Source organism: Triplophysa rosa, linkage group LG24 (genome assembly GCF_024868665.1).
Source record: "Triplophysa rosa linkage group LG24, Trosa_1v2, whole genome shotgun sequence".
Taxonomy (NCBI): domain Eukaryota; kingdom Metazoa; phylum Chordata; class Actinopteri; order Cypriniformes; family Nemacheilidae; genus Triplophysa; species Triplophysa rosa.
This window is the reverse complement of record NC_079913.1, coordinates 9,284,837-9,305,788: the sequence shown is the minus strand read 5'-3', so window position 1 is coordinate 9,305,788 and position 20,952 is coordinate 9,284,837. Positions and strand designations below refer to the sequence as shown.

The 20,952-nt window shown below is 39.0% G+C and overlaps 1 protein-coding gene across 1 annotated transcript in view; it reads left to right on the top strand.

Moving 5' to 3' along the window:
* snd1 (staphylococcal nuclease and tudor domain containing 1) overlaps nucleotides 1-20,952 on the top strand; it is a 156,356-nt gene that overhangs the window by 35,927 nt on the left and 99,477 nt on the right. The window contains exons 13-16 of the mRNA XM_057323628.1: nucleotides 1,499-1,609; nucleotides 2,602-2,674; nucleotides 4,592-4,733; nucleotides 15,337-15,446. Coding sequence (XP_057179611.1) covers nucleotides 1,499-1,609; nucleotides 2,602-2,674; nucleotides 4,592-4,733; nucleotides 15,337-15,446 — 436 coding nt within the window. The remainder of the gene's footprint in view (nucleotides 1-1,498; nucleotides 1,610-2,601; nucleotides 2,675-4,591; nucleotides 4,734-15,336; nucleotides 15,447-20,952) is intronic.

Here is a 20,952-nt window from a genome sequence, read left to right as displayed (position 1 = left end):
AGATTCCCTCAGAGCCTTTGAGATGATAGCTGACATCCGGAGGCAGTGTAAAGTTAAAAGGAATTTCTAAATGAAATGAGCAGATTCTCTTTGCTCAATGTGTTTTTAGACCTTGTAACGTTCTTAAACTCGTCGTCCTTCGTTTGAGGACAGCATATGCTTCAATACCATACGGCTTCTCTGTGAAATCTATATTTTTGATGTGTATTACACACCGTTCCTTGTTAACGTAAGCAAGGCCATAGCACATGGTTTTGGGGTCATTCTTCACCCGGGGATGTCATTACCCAAGCATGCCCCAGTGCTGGGCATAGAGCATTGTGGGTAACAGGTGGTCATATTGCCTTAGGGCTCAGCTGATTTGCTAGATCTTGCCTCACTGATCAGGAATCAGTTTTACTTGACAGTTCATTGTTTTTAAGGCTTGAGCTAGCGACGAGGCGTAAAAATTCATGCCAGCAATGTATCGCACTAAGAGCTAGAGGATGCAATAGAGGGTTACCTTTCAGTAAACATTTGATTTGGGAACATGGTGAAGTAGAACTACCGTAGGAATCGTGATGTTGCAATCTTCATGCGTTTACCTAAAACACCTGCAAACTGAGAAAATTTGAGTTTTAACACTATTTTAGCACATTCAGTTTCACCCCCCTGCCCCCGCAGTTCTCTGTTCACATTTGAGTCTGAACTGCCGTTCGTTTATGTCAGCGTTAAAAGTACTATGTACTAGTAGTACTGTAGTTTCAACCATCTTCCAGTCAACCAATGATGAAAAGCTACTAAAAAACATTTTCCACTTTGTTTTTATTACCAAAACGGAGAACGACACATTTAAAAAATATTGAAATATTGCATATAACTGTTGTCCTTCTGAAGCCTTGTATCTCCCGATTTTTTTTTTTTTACATAAATCATTATTATTAGTCACCCTTTATGTCTGTCACTGGGTTTTGCAAATATCTAACCAATAAAATGTATTAAAAGCAATTTTCAGCTTTGGCAACACCGTATTTAGTCGTTTAAAAAAGTAACGTTTTTCCATTTCCTGAAGAACAGCGAACTTGGACATCCGAGGTTTTGGAAGGACAGCGACGATATGTACATATCACAATATATATATATATATATGCTATAACTGGATTCTTTTAATATTTCAGGAAGTTATGTATGGTCAAGTTTTTATGTTTATGTAGATAGCATGGAGACTAGCGAGACAAAGAGCGATGCTTTCTTTTCACAGAGATAATGTGAAACTTGTAAATTTGTTGTGTATTCGTTTTTAAAAAGTTCATTTTACTGTCGATCAAGTGTAGCCTGTAGCTTAAATTTGATTGGTCTGTGGTTATCAATCTCTTGTTGTTTACAGTATCAACACTTCCAGTACAGATAGCGTGTTGTCATTATGAGATACTCGATTTTAATTAAAGAACCAAATTAAAAAAGACGCACAACATCAAAACAAAGCTTTCACATTTTTCAATTAACTCTCTTTTTGTAGAAACATCGCAGAGGCTCTAATCAGTAAAGGTCTCGCCACAGTGATCAGGTATCGTCAGGACGACGACCAAAGATCTTCCCACTACGATGAGCTTCTGGCTGCAGAGGCGAGGTAAGCCAAGACACAGAAAAGACAATCACCAGTGAACAAATGCAGGTCATTTTCAGAGAAGAAGCCATCTGTGAAATGGAGCCATTTTGTTCTTCGCAATAAGTCACGGCTTGTCTGGTTAGCTCTCATCTCATGGAGGCAATACCAGTCCCAAAGCTCATACCTCAAGTGCCAGCACTAAAGCATGGCCCTTTTATTCTTTCTCTACGAATATAATTATATAGATTTGCAGTGCTGAGTTTCCGGGGGGTTCTTTATTGCGCCGGAAGAGATTTGGATCTTGGGGTCTGTGATAGATGGGTGACCCTCAAGACAAAGAGATTCGCTTCTGCTTATCTGCTCTTCGTTCTTTTCCACAGCTGTTCTTCACTTTTGTTGTTGCTTTTAATACACCCACATACACACATTTCTACGTTTTTTTCCCCCTCTCTTTCTCTCTTGCTTGTCCTCTCTGGGTAATGCTTCCCCGCGGAGACGGGCGGTTTGCGGGTCTCAAATTTATTTTTAGTTGAGATTGCTGGTCGTTACCCTACATCCTCGGAGAAATCAACCTCGGGACTAGCACACTCTCTCTCTCCCCCGCTTCAGCTGAACATGATTACACACCAGGGAGGCTACAGCCACAGATACATCTGCCTTAAAGAGGCCAAAGACGTGTCCCTCTTTTCCTCCATATCCGCTGTAATCTGCAAGCATCACTGCTCGCACAAACCGCGCTAAAACACTGAGCTCCGGTGCTACACGCGCACGCACTCCAAAACAATTTTCATGTCATGCATGAGATCTGTTGACCGGCATTGCTCACTGGTGTTATACATGTGATTTGTTGACTGCTTGGTGATATGAGGGGTGGATGTATGGACAGGTCTGTTCAAGTGTGATGTTTTTTTTTTCAAGCTGAGCCAGGGACTGTTTTATAGTCCGGGGCTCATTCTTTCTGTCTGTTTTGTGGCAACCATGAATACTTTTGACTGAGTTTTGAATCATTTCAGGGCGATCAAGAACGGCAAAGGACTTCACAGCAAGAAAGAGGTGCCCATTCACAGGGTGGCTGACATTTCAGGGGTAAGTGTGTGTGTGTGTGTGTGTGTGTGTGTGTGTGTGTGTGTGTGTTTTGGAGGCTCGTTTCAATTGATAGTGTAAGAAGCTAGTTTGTGAAAAAGCAAGACTCAAACTTCTTAACAATGTTGGCAAGTTTTTGTGATCATCATTAACACAATGAAATTATTCATATTAAACATCTTTCTTCATCACACCTTAGCATGACCCAGGATAGTGTATTTTAAGTACACGTATCCCAGAAGTCTCTCCTGAATCTGGCTCTTAAAGCCTGTGACAGCTGATTTATTGCTGTATTACGGCCCTACCCATTTATTTAATGAACGCTTCTCCAAAAATAGTTTTCCCTCAAAGTCAATCTGAAGCTGTTTTTCGTCTAATCCCATTTTGGCCGCACACCAAGCGAGCGTAAAATTTTACTCCGGCTTGTAAACTGTGACACGTCGACCGGCTTGCTATTCAGCCAGTGTGTGAATCCGCGACTTCCCATTCACCCCTCTTCAACTCAACTTCAACTCTCTCTCTCTCTCTCTCTCTCTCTCTCTCTCTCTCTCTCTCTCTCTCTCTCTCTCTCTCTCTCTCTCTCCTTCTCTTCCTCTGTGTCTCTTTTCCTTTTCTCCTCAATTTCTCTTCTCAAGCCACAATACAAAGACGACTTCGTGGTTGGACCCCCGGCTAGCCAAGAAAGCAAAGCCCCCTGAAGAATGCAAAGAGAACGGTAAATATTTTTGTCTCTTCTCTTTTTTGTTTGATTTTTCTCTCTCTCTCTCTCTCTCTCTCTCTCTCTCTCTCTCTCATCTTTGAGTTCATGAATGAGCTCCCCGGGTTTTAATGAAGTGTACGGCAGGCGTTTGAGAACAGTTTCAGGATGTAATTTACACCCGGGTTTGTGTAGGAGGCTTTTAGCATGAGAGAAAAGAGTTGTGTCACTCTCAAACAAGAGTGTTCTCATTTCTCATCCAGAAACAAGATCGCCTTGTTAAACGACTGACAATCAGAATGATGTCGTTTGGATTTGGGCAGTGGGTCTGACGGGACCATTTATCTTTGCATGTGGTTCATTTTTGTCTGTTCTATCCTGGATTCAGTTTTGTTTTCTCGATGTGTTGGTCACGGTTAATTCCAGCTGCGGTGGGCAGCTCTGGTGTGCTGACTCACAGGATGGCTTTAAATTGAAACCTGCAGTGTTTCTATACATATCAGACCTTCGCGTGTCAAACCTCAGAGATGCCCCCTCTCGCTTTTGCAATTACACTTTCGCTCGGGGCACTCTTGAAATAGACGTTCCCTTCTCCCAGAATGGCTCCCGATGTCACAGACTGCTATTTTTTTTTCTTAGCCCAGTCAAAATTATTCGAATTACACATTAAAATGTGTCCAAAGTCACGTAAGGAAACCAGCTGAGAAAGGCACTGAAGGAGTCACCGTCACAGATCCGCCCTCAAATTCTGTCTAAATATTTAATGCGCCATTAGAAGCACCAAAATGTGTGACCTACCTCTTCTCATAATATTAATACTAATGCTTATCTGCAAGCACCTAACAGGAAACACAATTTGATGATTGTCGTGGCAACGATATGTTTCAGAAAATGCTGCAAATCCATTGATTTCAATGCTCAAGAAGATAATGTGCTCAAGGTGACCAATGAGAACGTCAGAGAGGCGGGTCTAGTTATGCAGTCAGAAATTCTGTTTGCTGCATCCCTTCTTTCAATTACACAGAACTAGAAAAGAAAGTTCTTGCGTGTGCAAGACATAAAGCTGTTTTTGAATCTAAGCTTTGCTGTTTTTAGGTTTGCGTTGCACATTAGTATGTCATGTATAAAATAAATGTACCTTTTTCATAATATACAAACGCCACTAGTCAATTATCATTGGTTATTTTGTCCTCACGTTCTCCTTCCCTTTCTGTCTTCTGCAGGAGACACAGAAAGCCAAACAGTTCCTGCCGTTCCTGCAGAGAGCGGGGCGCTCGGAAGCCGTTGTCGAGTACGTGTTTAGCGGCTCTAGGCTCAAGCTCTACATGCCCAAAGAGACGTGTCTCATCACCTTCCTGCTCGCCGGTAAGTGTCAGTCCACCTCAGCCTGTCGAAGACGCCACCATCTGTTACCCGCTGTCGCTCCTCCGGCTTCGTCTATTCCTCCAAACCCGATGTGAAAAAGCTTAATATAATACCTCTTGCAACCAGTGTTGGGTGTAACTAGTTACTAAGTAATTAGTTACTGTTATTTAATTACTTTCCCCTTGAAAAAGTAAAGTAAGGGATTACTCTTATTTTTCTGTAATTTAATTAGTTACGTTTGATGTAATTAAACTAAATACTTTGTGTAATATATGTGTGTGTAATAGTGGAATTGACATCAAATTTCAGAGTCTAACTTTAAAATCTGTGCTTTAATGTATAATTCTCACATTTGTAATAATTTGGTCAGTTAATAATACTACTTTATGTAGTTTAATATTATTTATTTGAATGAATTAAAAGAGCCCTTACATGCCTATCCTTGAATCACTTAACTAATCAAGGTTGCTATAGGATATAGAAAGTAATTAGTAATAAGTAACTAAATACTTTTTGGAGAGAGTAATTTGTACAGTTATCTGATTACACTTTTGAATATGTAATTAGTAACTAGTAATTAATTACTTTTTGAGAGTAACTTACCCAACATTGCTATAAAAGCATGCTTGTATGTTGGCTTGCCTGTAGTTGCTTAGGAAGATGCTTTTACTGCCTCCTCAAAATGCTGGTGGAGTTTTCTGATTCAATAGTTCTGTCATTCCCCTCTGACCCGCGGAGGCTGATGTCTTATGTGAGGTCTCCAAAGCTGATCTTGGTGCAGGCGGTTTTTCCAAGTCTCTGACCCGCCCTAAGGCTACATGGCGATCTGAAGGGCTCAATCTGAGGAAGGTGAAGTGTCACAGCCTGTTAGGTCCCGCTCAACGGCATCTGTTCATTTCCACAAAATTCTCGGGCCTTTCTACGTTTATCTATAAAGTGATGCAGCCAATACCTTTTTGTGGATTTGGTGTCAAATTTGACAGTTAAGGGTGTTAAACCAGTATCTGTGATATTTAAAACCACGATTATCGTTATCGTGTTCATTCTACAAATATAATATCAATAAACTAGCACCTGTGTGAAGTTTTGCCTTAAGAGCCACAATAGTTACAACCTATTTGTATTACCGATTTGTTTCGCCAAAAAAGAGAAATCACAAAATAAACCATTAAATAAATTTGAATTTAAATTTATTCTTCACTAAAAAAGTATACGTATTACGCTAATATTGTTATAGTGATTTTTTTTCACAATAATCGTGTACTAAAAATCTGATGTCTTAAAAGCACACTGCTGTTTATTTGTACTATTTGTTGCTGTGGTTGTGTAATAATTTGAAGTTTCAAAGACACCAGTTTACATATTTTAATGTTATAAAATTAATATGCTAAATAGGCATCAGCAAAAAACAAGTTTTTATTTTAATTGTTGCTTGAATTTTACAACACGACAAGGCTTTCTATGTAGAGTGCACAGCCATTGGGTCAAGCTTCATTAGACTACCTAAAGACTTCATTAGACTTCATTAAAGTGTCACTTTCTTGCGATCAATCAATTTCTGCCTGATGTCAGGTTTAGTAAGACATATGAAACCCTGGACGTCAGCAGCCTCACAACCTCCATATCACTCACGAAAAGTTCTAGCAACCGGCTCATTTGTGTCACTTCTGAGAAGTATATTTATGTCCCCCCACCCGCTCTAATTATTCACCCTAAAAACAGTGAGAGACGCCCATCTATTTCTGCATCTCTCCATTTATTTGTTCCTACTTTCCCCAGTGGAGAACAAACACCCTCCACCCCCAGCGTGCTCAATTGTGCATATCTTCATTGGAGATATTTCAATTAATTTGGTAATTTGTTCCTGAGTGTCTTCCTTTTGTTTTTGCTTTCCTTCATTTGTTCCTTTTGTAATTATTTTTTTCGCCTTCTTCCTGTGAGGGATTTTGGACAGAAAACCATTCCTTATCGCACTGCTTTTCTTTTTTTTCTCATTATCTGTATCTCTACTTTATTCATGCTATCAATTTTTGGGTCGAGTTTGACTTTTCTGCCTATCTTTCTCTCTATTTCTCTCTCTCTTTCTCTGCGATTTCAGATTTGATCATCTGGGCTAGGTTGATTCCTAAATCAGTTTCTCCTGTATAGGTTTTAAATAATCAAAGCAAATAGGGTTGTTGTTTTTTTGGCATCGCAGTATTTTAGATAAATGTGATAAATACGATCCCCATGCTTTCAGCCTTGGGTGCTTTGGGGATCTACTCTCTCCTGGCACTGTTCTTTCTGATCTTTTCCAGTGATGTTTTAAGGGTTTGTAGGAACCGTATATCTGTCAGAAAGGAAAACACTTGTCACCGCTAGCTGTGAAACACGCTACAGCACGTATGAGAGAGCATCAAGCAGGTCAAGAGGTTTACTTTAACACACAGGGCTTTGCAACATTAACTATTTGCTATTGATTTTCTTTTTTTTAGATTTAAAGTCTTGAATAAAATAATTTACTTGGATGAGAAATGTCAGGACTACATGGTAGTGTTTTTAAAATGTAATATGTTAATATTTTTTCAAGACTTTGGAGTACTTTACTAACCCTAGTCACAATTATAAGTAGATTTCTAAAAATCAACCGAAGTCTATGGTGTTTTTATTTGGATAGATACGAACAGAATTCTATGGTTTCATTTTGATCGATATGATATAGAATAGAAATTTGTGCGTTTCCTAAAGAAAACCTTTCCCATCCTGACATCTCGTAATTAGTTTGGTTGCGTGTTTGTGTGTGTACGTGTTCATGCAGACAGGAAGTTTCTCCATTATTGTTGCATGAATGAGCTCAATGATAAATTAGAGCGTAGAACGCAGATGTCCAATCAACCGTGTGCTCTGGGTTGAGTTGTTGAAAGGTCAGACAATGCCAAAGTTCTGACGAAAGAAAGGGAGAGAAAGACAGACGTGCTTCCTGTCATTCAAACTTCCATTACTGCGCTCAGTTCCCTATTAGTGTTGCTATGGTGAAAGGCTCTCCACACACAGGCTCGCCAAGCAAAGGTTACTGCATTAAAAAGACAGAAATGCTTCATTGCTTCTTCGTCCATTCTTTTCGCTTTCTTTTCTGTTAAAATGCATGTTTTTCTACTGGGTCGGCATCGACAGGCATGTGGCTTGTAATGTTGTGGATGTCAAAAACATGTCAAAGCAGGCCTGATCTTCATAGTTGAGTTTTAACCTTATGTGTGATACACGAGCAGTCTGCACTGTGATGCACTGATACTAAATTTCTTTACCGATATCTGCCGATACCGATAGTTTGGTGGTTATATAAACTTGCATTAACTAAATTCTGAAGATGAAATTCATATTTTTAAAGTTTGAATATAGCCGATAGTGTGAAAAATGGCTTTTATCAACCGATAACAATTATTGGCCGATATATCGGTGCATCTCTAATATAGATGTTGTGTTCAGAATTTTGGTTTATGTCAGACCTTGTTCTGATCCTCTGCAGATCTGCAAATTAGCAAATTAAGATTATATACAAGATCATATAGAGGTCTTAAAGGCACAAAAAATATCTTATCTGCTGAGAGAGTGCAAGAAAGAGAGTGAAAATGGTCATGTAATATGAAATTATGACAAAACCCTGACTAACATTACAAGTGGACATAGAAATCTTAGAATAGAGCACATTATTCATAACCGCTGGAAAAGTGGGTCTCGCACAAGCGCAGTCTTTTCTTAAAGAAAAATGTTTCGCTTTATCTCTTGAAATGAGGTGGAATCATTTTCAAACACGTAGTGAACCATCATTGAGCGCACTAAGAATAAAGGACCTCTCTTGTTCTGGGCGGTTAACCTCCTTTTTAAAGGAAGAGCCATGTTAGCATCTAAAAAAATCTCACTGGGCTGCAGCCTATTTTTTTCTTTCGACTAAAGAGTTTTAAGAGAGATATTTCATACTGTATTGTTGATGGTGCACTGAGGAAAATAATTCTGAATATATCGTCTTTGTCCAAAATGTTTATTGCAGAGAGTTTACTTAATACAAATACAGATATGGCCATGGAGAAAGGCAAAGTTAAAATGCAGAGAAAAACTGGGTTCCAGGAAAAATAATAAAATGTTTTAGATGCCGTTTCCATTAGTTCTTTTAGATAATAATACCCATGTACTACAAAAATTTAATTGTAGGTGTCAAGTGACTCCTTGTGGCTTAAAAACATGAGCGTTCGTAATTTAAAATTACGTTTCAACAGTTTTTAAACAGTTTTTAAGGGTTTTAGGTCAGGCATTTCAAGTAGGTTTCTAAGAAGTAACCCTTAAAAAATATTGATATATGCACGACTCAGAAATTAATGATGTCCTTAAATACTGTTTGCAAACTTTCTTGAAAACTTTTCTTGATTTTGATCTGAACAACGTGTCTCTTGATAAAACTGTCAAATATCTGGGGAGAGAAAAAAATCAATGACTTTAAGGCACATTTCACGAGCGTCTAAATGTGTGTGTGTGCTCTGTAAGTATACTTGACACATAACTTGCATGTTGTTAATGAAACTTTGACCCATTCATTCCATGTTGCGGTTTTATTTTGTTATTTAAAGGGATAGTGCACCCTAAAATGAAAATCGTCATTATTTACTTCCCCTTTTGTCATTTCTATATAACTTTCTAATGCAGTACACAAAAGAAGATATTTTGAAGAATGTCGGGGACCAAACAACGATGCTACCCATTCACTTCTATTGTACAGACACAAAACCAATGGGTACTGGCATTTTTCAAAATATCTTCTTTTCTGTTCTGCAGAAGAAAGTTAGTCATACAGGTTTGAAATGACAAAAGGGCACGTAAATGATGCATATGTAAATGATATGCCAGAATTGTCAATTTTGGCTGAACTATCCAGTTCATATATAATGCATCTTTAACTTACTGCATTTTGTACTTATGTCTTATTTTGGCAGTGCTTGTTTGCTGCTCATATCTGTATCCTGAGATACACTCTTCATCCTCTTGAGCTCGGATCAGAAGGAACGTTTGTTTTGTTTGATTTTACAGAGTCCTCCTCACCTCGACAGGGTCTTTCCTTCCTGCCTCACTATAAAGTGAGCCAGGAAGGGAAGACAGCGGTCGTCTCTTGGAAAAGAAAAGGAAGGAGGAGAGGTTTGAAGCAGACATCAAAGAGTTGTGTTTAGGTCGAGATGTATGTGAGACAGGCCAGCAGCAGGGGGGATTTTCCCTCTTCAGGGCGTCTCTGGAGCTGATGTAACTTTCATAAGCTGCTCAAAATGTACTCCAGGCTCACGTGCTCCGGAGGAGGCCAGCCCTTGGCTGTGTGTGTGCAACGGCAAGGTGGATTTGAGTGATTTGTAGTTTAAGTATTTTATTGTGTTGGTTTCTAGAACTATACCCTTGTGAATAGCACATGCTTTGATGCGTTTGAGGCTTAGAAAAGATTAGTTTGAATCCAGCTTGCAACATTTTTTGCTTGCATCTCTCTAGTTTATTCTATTATGTTATTATAGTAAAACGCTTGTGATTTTGATGTCTCATATCAGAGTCGTACCTTGGCGAATGGTGAGTGATATTGAGCCATGGTGCTCATTTAGAAAAAAAGAGTTTGAATCCAGCTTGCAACATGTTTGCTTGCATCTCTTTAGTTTTTTCGATTGTTATTATAGTAAATCGCTTTTGATTTTGATTTCTCAAGTCAGAGGTGTACCATAGCCTATAGTGAGAGTGATATATTGAGCCATGGTGCTCAATTGGAAAAGATGAGTTTGAATCCAGCTTGCAACATTTCTCGCTTGCCTCGGTCTTGTGATGACATAATACAACTCTAAGCTGATTTCTCCATTCCAGAACCATTCCATAGCAAAAAGCACATACGCTGTATGATGCTTTTCACATATCACCATTTTTCCCATGATCCCATGGGTTTTTACATGTCTTCCAACGAGTTTCTACATGGACATTTACATAAGATTCACATTAATTACTTTTTTGTGTGTCTTGTGTTTTTTTCCTGTAGGGGATATGTTTGCTACGCATTTGATCTGTCTTTATTTTACCAGTATGCTGTGTGCATTGGCTTGACAGTGTACATTTGGGTCGGTTTTAAGCGTGCATGCATGTCAGCTCGCAGGCAAGCGTTTGTGTGTGTCGTCCTTAAACCAGAATGCTGCAGCTTACAGTGACTTACTGTTCACTGAAGAAAAAAAGAGCAACCCTGCAGTGCTGCTTAGAGCAAAGGATTGATTGGTGTGTGTGTGCGTGTTTGTGTGAAACGCCTTAAAAAGACATTCGGCTTGTCATTACTAAACTTGTTTTCATGAAAACTAGATCATTTAGAACGTTCCTTCCTTCCCTTCTTTAGTGTGTGTGTGTGTGTGTGTGTGCTTTCCACCCCAACCAAAAGCGGCTTTAAGTATATTCTCTCTCTCATGCGGGCGAGTATACCGATAAATTGGACTCTGAACTCGAAACCGTGCTTGGTTATGTAAGTCCAGACATTTTCATTTGACAGGACCCACACGGAGTTCTCGGATGCAAACAATTTTCACTCTGGCTCCAGCACAGCGACATTGTTTTGTGATAGATCGACATCAATGTCCCGATGGAGATCGTACAGGAGCCGCAATGACATAGCCTAATGCTCTGTACATCACAGGATATAGTGTTTTTCGAAGAGAGAGTGTCTTGTTGTGAGTGCAGCACTTTGTTGGCGATTCTCCTGAGGAAACGTAGTACCCGTTTTTGTGCTTCTAACATGTGCTGAACTGGAGATGGTTTGAAGGTCTTGGAATGCTTTTACAGAGCGCTGCGCTTTCCGGGTATCTTTTGTCTATAGATCCAAAGCCTCTGCTTTTAAGGCCTGGCCTTGGCCACCCTCAGTCATGCATCCTTTCATAGATGGAGGGAGCTCAGAGCTCCACTGATTCCTCAAGCCGATGAGAGGAAAAAGGCACTCTAAATGAACTGGTTGAACTGGTATTGCTGGTCTCTAAAATGATCCGTAGTTGGACTGTCAGAGGCTAAAACTCATGTCACCAATCGTACAGTCCAAAAAATTGCTCTGTTTTTTTGTTGCCTTTACGTGTCACATCGCGAAATGGGTCTCAACCCCCTTCTGCGGACACACACAGACACCTGCCCACTAACGACAGGCCTGTATTACAAGTTCACTCGAGGATATTAGACACATTGTTCCTGGTTTCGAATTTTCTCTTTTAAATCTCTCGTCTCCCTCCACGGGAGCAGACAGCAGCCGCATCTGTAACGGAATGTTCCGGGTGTTAGGCTCGATTTTGTGTGTATGTGTGTGTGTGTGTTAGATACAGGAGAGAAGTTATGGTGTAATTTGATGTTTTACTGTATATTAGATAAGGTGGGATTGTCAGAAATATCACCCTGACAAAACAGTCATAACCTTAGGTCTGGTATATTTGAGACAGCTTGAAAAAGGCTTTAATCTCGGAAAGTGGCTGTCTGTTCCTGCATAAAACATGGGGCTGTCAGACTCGGATCTGGGTTGCAGATATTCCTGTAGTGTGTGATAGTTTCCTAGTAGCTCAGTTGGTGAAGCATGGCAGCTGCAATGACAAATTTGTGTTTCAATTGAAGTTTAATCGGTTTTCTTTATCAGTCACTTTATATTAATGCTTCTGATAAAGTTTAAAAGGGAGATGAGCTGCAGCATCATCATTTACAGACAGTGTTTTAGGGACATACAGATGACATACAAGTTTAAAGCCAGACAGTTTACTGCTTCTGCATGCCTTTAATCTTGAAGTGACTACAGGACTGAATGTTGAGGCATGTCTTTGAGCAAGTTTTAATTCTCTCTTGTACTCGGTGCCACTAAAATAGGCTGACATGTTGAAAGGATAAACACATACTTGCAGAAATGATGATGGGTAGCTTGTATGGTTGTCACGATGACAACATTTCAGTAGTCAATACCAATTGCAGTGCAATTTCACAGTTCTCAATACCAATTTCAATGGCACAGAAAAAACCTAATATGCTTTTAGACCCATTCCATTACATTGAAACAAGTATTTTTATTTACACAAGTTATAAAGAAATCCTTTAAGTAAACAGTCAGTAATAAAGACCAATGAAATAAAGTAAACTTAAAACAGTAGTTTTCTCTTTGTCACTGATTTAGTTTTTTATACAAATAAAATGAGCAGGTTTGTAAAAGTCTTTGCACATACTGTATAGTCCATTAAAAAAATGTCTGCGTTTTTCGCAGATTTATGAACATGCATCGGACGAATTTTTAAGATGACGGATACGAAAAAACGCATACGGAAATTTCGGACTGTATGTACAAAGATCTTTAGTCTGCAATTCCTTGTATTCCTTTTCATTTTGTTGTTCACATTGTCTGCCAGACAACACAAGGGTAGCAAATCAATTCCGTGCAGCCGATTCTGAACAAAACTGGTATCGTTATTTTATTTTAGCACTGACATGGTCCCGAAATACTTTTGACATCCCCTCGTAGATTTCATGCAAACCCTCTCTTTCTTTCCTTTTGTATTTCGTGTGAAAAGCCGTGATATTGGGCAACAGAAGGAAGAGAGTGAGCGTGTTCATACTCTCTGCGGGAGCTCTCTGCAGTCTCGGCACTGGAGTCGTTGAACATTTCGGCATCTGTAAATGTGGCTGAGAAGCTCAGTGTTTCTGATCCGCGGCTTGTCGAAATATTCTCTACACACACTCACCCACACACACGGTCTGCTCTTGCTAAGGCTCTGCACTGCATTAGTTATACCGAGTGTCCTATCTAAAGACAGATTTGGACTCTAGGGGTAATGCAGCATTTGTCACGTTCAGCATCTATACTACACTCAGTCGGGCTTTATGATATTGGTTCAGATGTATAATTTGACCTAGCTGTTTTTTATTTATAATAATGATGTTGATAATAATAATTGTTTATTTTTTGGTACAATTGTTTATCTAAAATAATTTTATATACAATAATTTTGTGATTTCTTTCTATTTTCTAAAGACAAGAATTTTGGGTCGTTCTGTTGTCAAAATATTTGATATGATCTAATATCAGAGTTCTCTCTGCATTTATTATAGTTACTATTATAGCCTAATAGACACAAACTGATCCTTGTACAGGTCTACACACTGCCACAAATGACATTTGGGCGTGTTGATGTAGTTCTTAATAAGTAGGGATGCGCCGATATGTAAATTACCGATAATTATTTAACACTGGAAGCCGATAATCGATATATTGGCCGAAATATAGTATCCAAATTATCAGCCGATCCCGATATGGCTTATTTGTCGTGCATCCCTATTTTTAAGTAAACAACTTGTGTATCATTGACTCTCAGATGTTTCTTGAAAACTGTCTGTATGTGTCCCATGACGTTTTTGAATCAGCAAGACTTTCAAATGTATGATCGTCGTGTTGTAATTGAGGAAGTCAGGGTCGTATTTTGCTCTGCATGCTTTATTGAAGTCACACGGCCTGTGATTTAATGCCGTTTTTCAGGGACACGGTGGGAGATCAAAGACCGTTAGTGGTCCATGAGCCCATTCAAAAGTGAATGATTCATATAAGAATCTCCATTCATTGAAAACTGCAAGGAAAGTGGAGAACAAAGACGTGGCAACGTGGCATTTTTATCATAACCTTGGAACACTGTACAAATAGGATTTTTTAAAATATTTGCTTCAGGAAAAATGTGATTTTTATGTGATCATTCTCCAAATGCTTATTTTGATGTGCGTATATGATAGCCGCTGTAAATGATGTCGATGCTTTGTATAAACCGAGTCCTTTAACAAAGAGGTCAAGGCTTACGAGGCTCACGTAAACTTATTGAAGGCAGTTAAAGACGACATTTGACTAGGAGCTTGTCAAGGTGTGATTTTTAAGATGGCTGTGTGCTTTTAATACCAAAATTCAGAGACGGATCCATTCCTAATAGTTTATGCAATTCTCTTGCGTGCTTCTCAACCAGTCTACAGACACCTATCTTTAAAACACTCCTCTTATTGTCAGAAATTGTGTACTGCCTTTGAGCAGACTGGACGCCCGGAGCAATTTAAATGCTAATTCTGGCACTATTTACTGACAATTACCCCATAACTGAGTTGTTTCGTTTGTTCTTTCTGCGAGCTGGATAATGTCGATTGGTTGCTTGTTTTGTTTGTATTTGTCTTTGTGGACAATAGGGAGAATTACTATTATTATGACAAGAGTGATGGCGCTTTGTGTTTGGTTGCATATTTGTGTGCGTGTGTTCCTGTTGCGTTGCGTTCAGTGTGGAATTATATTATCAATAACGTTGTTCCAACACGAGGCTAATAAAGCAAAGCAACATTTTCCTGCTAGGACATTATTGTGTTAATCGAACGAATCATTAAATCAGTACAGATGAATTGAAACCGGTTGGAAAGATCTGTTTAACAGAAATGATTTTTTAAATGGGAGTGTAAAAATATTTATTGTTTAATATATTAAGATCTCTCATACTCGGGAGCATGAAACTGTATAATGGCGGTTTATTGAATGTCACCAATGCGTGTCATGATATAACTAAAGGACATTTTGTTTTTGTGCACACAGGTATCGAGTGTCCCCGAGGGTCTCGGAACATGCCGGGTGGGATGCAGGTTGCAGAACCTTACAGCGAGGAAGCCACATTGTTTACCAAAGAGCTGGTTCTTCAGAGAGAGGTAAGGTTGCTTTTTCTGCTCCAGTCTGTTAAAATCTGTCTCCGTTCCTTGATTCTTTACAGGTTCTGTTTTTAGACTTCCCAGTCCTACTTCTTTCCCCATTTCTAGCTGACGGGACAGTAACGGTGATGTTTGGTCTCTTCGGTCATTTTGTTGCAGCCATCTGTCTGTCCTCCTTACCACTGTCTTGATATTTCAGAGATCCTCAAACACACTTTAGAAGCAAATCTGCCTTTACCGGAAGTACAGAATATGTTTTATGTGCCATATTCAGAGTATATGGATACTTTATGAATAATGGCCGCAGAAATTATAGGTCCAGATTAAAGAACTGCAGATATGCACACTATTCTTACCTTCTCCTCGGGGTGCTTGATGCCGCGCAGGTGCCGTTTCCATTAGCGCGCCATGATTGAGGTTGGCAGTGTAGCCGGGCCTAATGAAAAGAGCTTTTTTAAGAGCCTAACTTTAACCTGCTCTTTATAAAGACTGGACACAGAAGCCTACTGCTGAGAATTAGAAAAGAGAAAGAGAGCAGGTGAAATAAAAAAAGATTGAGCCCTTATGACCTCCTGTGCCCACTGTGAAACTGAAAGCATTGCCGGTTATTAAATGGAAGTTCTTGAGTAGAGCGTGGGCAATGGTCCACTCACAGTGAAGTGTGAGGTATTTGGACACATCATCCATATGTCAGTGTGCCAGGTCAGTGTGCAGGCGTTAGACCCACAGTCATATCCAATGGTGCATTAGGACCAGATTTTATAGAATTCAATTTTATATATTGTATATTTTTAGGAGTTTGGTTCCAAAATTAGAACTCTTATTGTACATTCCAATTAATATCAATCAAACTGCAGTTGGTTTGTTTTGATTTAAGCCATAATAACAAAAAAATACAACTAACACAATAAAACACAATAAAAACATAACATAATAAAAAACATACATTTAAAAACAGAATTTTAAAATCGGAGTGATCTCATTTTGGAACCAAACTCTTCATATACATTTATATGAAGAGTTTATTTATATATTCAAAACTTTTTTTAAGTTACATAATGCTTAGCATCCAAAGAGTAATTCTAGTCTGTAATTAAAAAATCAATTATTTTAGCACACTATTTCAGGCTTGGTGTAAAGGCTTGCATATAAGATCAGTGATGAGATGTCTGCAATGTTTCTGAATCTTTGTTTTTCGACCCGATTTCCATTCACTCATCACCGTGAGCCGTGACGGAGCGTTGTAATTGTATTTCCCACTTTCAGCCGCATCCTAAAAATCTGGCCCTAATCTCTTACGATCAGAAGCACGTAATTAAACTGGCGCGCATGTTCCCCCGCACATGCTTCCTGCTTTTGAGGTTTCCACCGAGTAGAATTAAAACTGTAGGCTTTGGAGTTTCTAAAGCACACATAGCAAGCTGCTAGAGATGGAGTCAAAGCACCTGTTACTATCTGTGCGGTTCAATATGGTTGAGTCAGTCAGCGGTCATTTGTGTGTGTTTGAGAAAGAAAATAAGAGCATGTTGTTTTGGAGATAAAGGTGCGACACCCCACCTGAGCTCGGGTTCTCTTTTATGAATAACTTCACTGGGTTTGTAGTAATGCAATTATTAACCCTGAAATTTTAGAAATACAGGCTGGCTTGAGAGTAGAGCGAGCCGCAGAAAGCGCACACTGTCTAGACACAGGTACAACGATGTTTTCTGTAAAATTTGGTTAAAATACAGAAGCGATATAATGGATTTTGCCTCTTCCTCTGCGCCTTCTCCATGTCTCATTTCTTGCCTCGGTGAAGGAGGGTAGAAGTGTGCGCTCATGCAGTAAACTCGGGGGAAGAGATTTTTTTTGATGGCAGCACATGCAGAAACTCAAGCGTGGCTACTCGGGGAGAGAGAGAGAGATGCTTGGACACAGTAATGACTCATCCTCATGCGTGTCACCTCAGCTGCTCTTATAGATCGCCCAAACTCGACAAATGACCTTACTGTTCAAAACGGCGAAGTCTTATGCGCACACACACTCGTGCCAGTTTGTAGAGTTTGTCTTTAGTGTTTTATGTCCTGTGTGTGTGTATGCATTTAAACCACCTGTTTTGGATCTGCTGTTTACGTAAACTAAACCATTTGAAAAGCTCTCTTTTATGTAAGCATCTTTATTTGTGTTTTCTCCGCAGTATTTCATTTCTCAGTCTGCTGCTTTATTTATTGGTGTTTGCTATGCCACGCAGCGCTATTGTTATTGCTCATATTTAGTCAGGGGCTGTTCAAATCCCTAACCCTGAGTATTAAACTTTGCTGTTCAACATGGCGTTTGTGCTAAAGTCAAGAATGATATCAGTTCATAAGGTCTGTTAGGGACAGGTGGGCTAAGTAAGACATCACTTTTTGCCCTGACGATACTAGACGATACTAAAGCAGAAAAAACATGCGTACATTTATATTAAATGAAAGGCTTCTACAATTTTAAGATTTAATTACGTAATTTAGAAATTATGTAAAAAAAGATATATATTTTCCATTCAAGTTCTGACATAAGCTTTACAGCCCTATTCGTTTTATCCACTCTCTCTGTTGCTTCATCTGTGTACCCCACAATCTCTCGCTCTCTTTTTGAATAATAAATGGCGTGTTTGACAGGCAGGACACACACTTGGGTGGCTGGCTCTTCTGGGAGTGCCGCTGTGGTAGTCACATTCGATTTTTCCTCACCACACACATGGTCTGTAACATATGCCATAATGTCTGCCAGCGGCCTCTTGTTTCAACCCGAAACAGCCTTTCATGTGTATTTCGAGAACAATAAGCATGGTACTTTCAGATTTTTGCTCTATTTGCCCTGCTGTAGTGATTTTAAGTATTAATGAACTGACTTTATGAGATAAATAAATCTGGTTTAGCTCTTAGCAAAAAAGGGCTCTTTTTGGTTATTAAAATAATGTTTTTAATAGATTTTTGCAAAGATTAAAAGTCAGTAAAAATTGGATCTGAAACTTCTTAAAAATTATGGCTTTTATGGCTTATCTTCTGTATCTTGAGTACTGCAGTCTCTCTCTCGCTCTCTCTCTCTCTCTCTCTCTCTCGCTCTCTCGTATTTGTGTTAATTGATGGCATTTCTGGACATGAGATCGGTGGGCATTTGTACTGTTGCCCCACAGGCCAGGCTACACATACATAATACACACATTTATTAGGTTATAAACTTAATACATGAAACAAACAAAAAAACCTTCCCATCATCCTCATGTGCTTAATGCTGGCACTTAATTGTGTTAAATAATCACAATAAATCATTTATATTCATTCATTTAGCAATGTTTTTTGCCAAGGAAATGTAAAATGAGGAACAACACAGGCTTAAGTTAAGAAAGAAGCCCATTTTTATTACCAAAAAAACACTGTAATCTTTTGTTTCTGTTGCTAAAAAAAACCTGATTTTTAAATATGGTTTTCACAGTTGCTTTACACTATTTATTAATGTGCCTACACAATGTTTTTCCTTCTGTATTGCAAAAATGCACAACATTTTAATTGTAGACGGTTGATTTTAAATATCCAAAAAGAAATGTGCATTCACTTCATAGGTTCTCATGTGTATTGTCAACACTGCAAATTTGAACTACAGTGTTGGGTCATATCGTGTTCCCCCGTTTCTGTTAAAACTAAATAAGAATTGTGAAAGTAATGCTATTTGCAACTGATTATTAAATACGAAAAAGATCATTAAAAATAGAAATGAAAATTCTGTCATTTATTCACCCTTCTGTCAATTGGCTTTCTTATGTGGAACACATAATACAATAGGATATTTAGTCAGATAGTCACTGTGTATTGAATTTTAAAAAAAAATCTGATATTGGACTTGGTGATGGGACAACTTTTATAACAAGAAAGTCGAGTTTAAAATTTAATTTGATTGAAGTTCACCAAGATATCTAAACTGAATCTGGAGTAGAATGTACTAGTGAGGAAAGCTTTTGTTTTACTGTCTGTAAGAGTGAATATTTGAAGTCCTGTGTGCTCTCTGCAGGGCAGACCGATGTCTGCTTTCATTTGCTGTCATCTCTTCTGCACTTAAACTCCTGCCGTCGTCTCGTTCGCTTGCTTCTTTAATAGTTTCTATTCACCAAGTAGCCATTTCTCAGTCCTTGTTCTTGCCTCCGACTGTCTGAACGCCACAGTCTAAGAGTTTTAGGCAGAACTGGATATTTTTAAGTGCCAATTCAGTTAATTTGTCTTTTGCTTTGTGTCTCCCCTCCCTCTCTGGCTCTCTCTTTCTGACCCTCTTGTGAGTGTGACATTTTGTCTTCTGTTGAATCGAGAACTTTGGGAATTAAACTCAGGAGTTGTTCTCACTATTTCGAACTTTCTCTTCGTTTTTCTTGAAATGTTTGTTTTTCTTATTTAGTTTATCTCTTTCAGCATTTAATGTTGTCTAAATGGAAAGATTATGTTGTGTTTTGTGGACATCGACCGATATATCTGCTAGGCAGATTAATGTGATATCTGGCCGTTTTGATATTATTGTTTGCTCAATAAATGTTTGCGTGGCAGGAAATAAACAATTATTTTGTCCCCTTTTTCACCAAGTTTCATTTAGTTAATATTGTGTAAAATTAGTGTTTTGTTTACCTACATATCAGCGTTCTATCCCCTTCTGTGGGCCAAGAATAAATCTGCATTTTGGACACTTTCTATGCACTTGTCTCTTGTCATTTTAAACCTGTGTGACTTTTTCTTCCACAGAACACAAAAGAAGATATTTTGAAGAATGTTGGTAACCGATCAGCGACGGCACCCATTCACTTGCATTGGTTTTGTGTCCATACACTAGCCATGAATGGGTACCACTGCTGTTCAGTTATTAACTTTGTTCAAATTATCTTTTGTTTTCTGCGATAGAAAGTCATACAGGTTTGAATTGACAAGAGGGAGAGTAAATGATGACAGAATTTTCGGTTTTAGGTGAACTATCACTTTAATTGTGAAATGAGCCCAAAACAGGCAAAGGGCCAGGAATGTGTAATACTTTGAACATTTTAAGAGTTTTCTGACAAATCCGTGTATGTAGATTCCCTGCTATCATCGGTATCGGCATTGTTAGACTCATATCGGTTGACACATTAGATCCTGTCAGGCATTACCAGCAACTGTGGGTCTTCTGATATAATCTCAGCATGATCTTTGATGTATGATTGTGTAGATCAGAATAACAGCAGTGCCGTCTAATCTGACCTCTTCCCGTGTTTCTGCGTTCACGTGTGCCGTGATCCGGAAACAACAGCTTTATCGCAGAGCCCTTGTCAGTGTTAGATGAGGTGAATGTTTCCTTGCAGAGGGCACACAGACCTCCGCTGAGCTTAAACTCAACGCCGTGTGCACAATTAGCCTCCCAGCTATTTTTCCCCCATGCTAAAATAGAAGCAAATTAAAATGCTGTCATTCCCTCTTCCATGGAGATAGCGTGTCCTCTGGCTGGTGGTCGTGCAAATGAGACACTGGTGGTT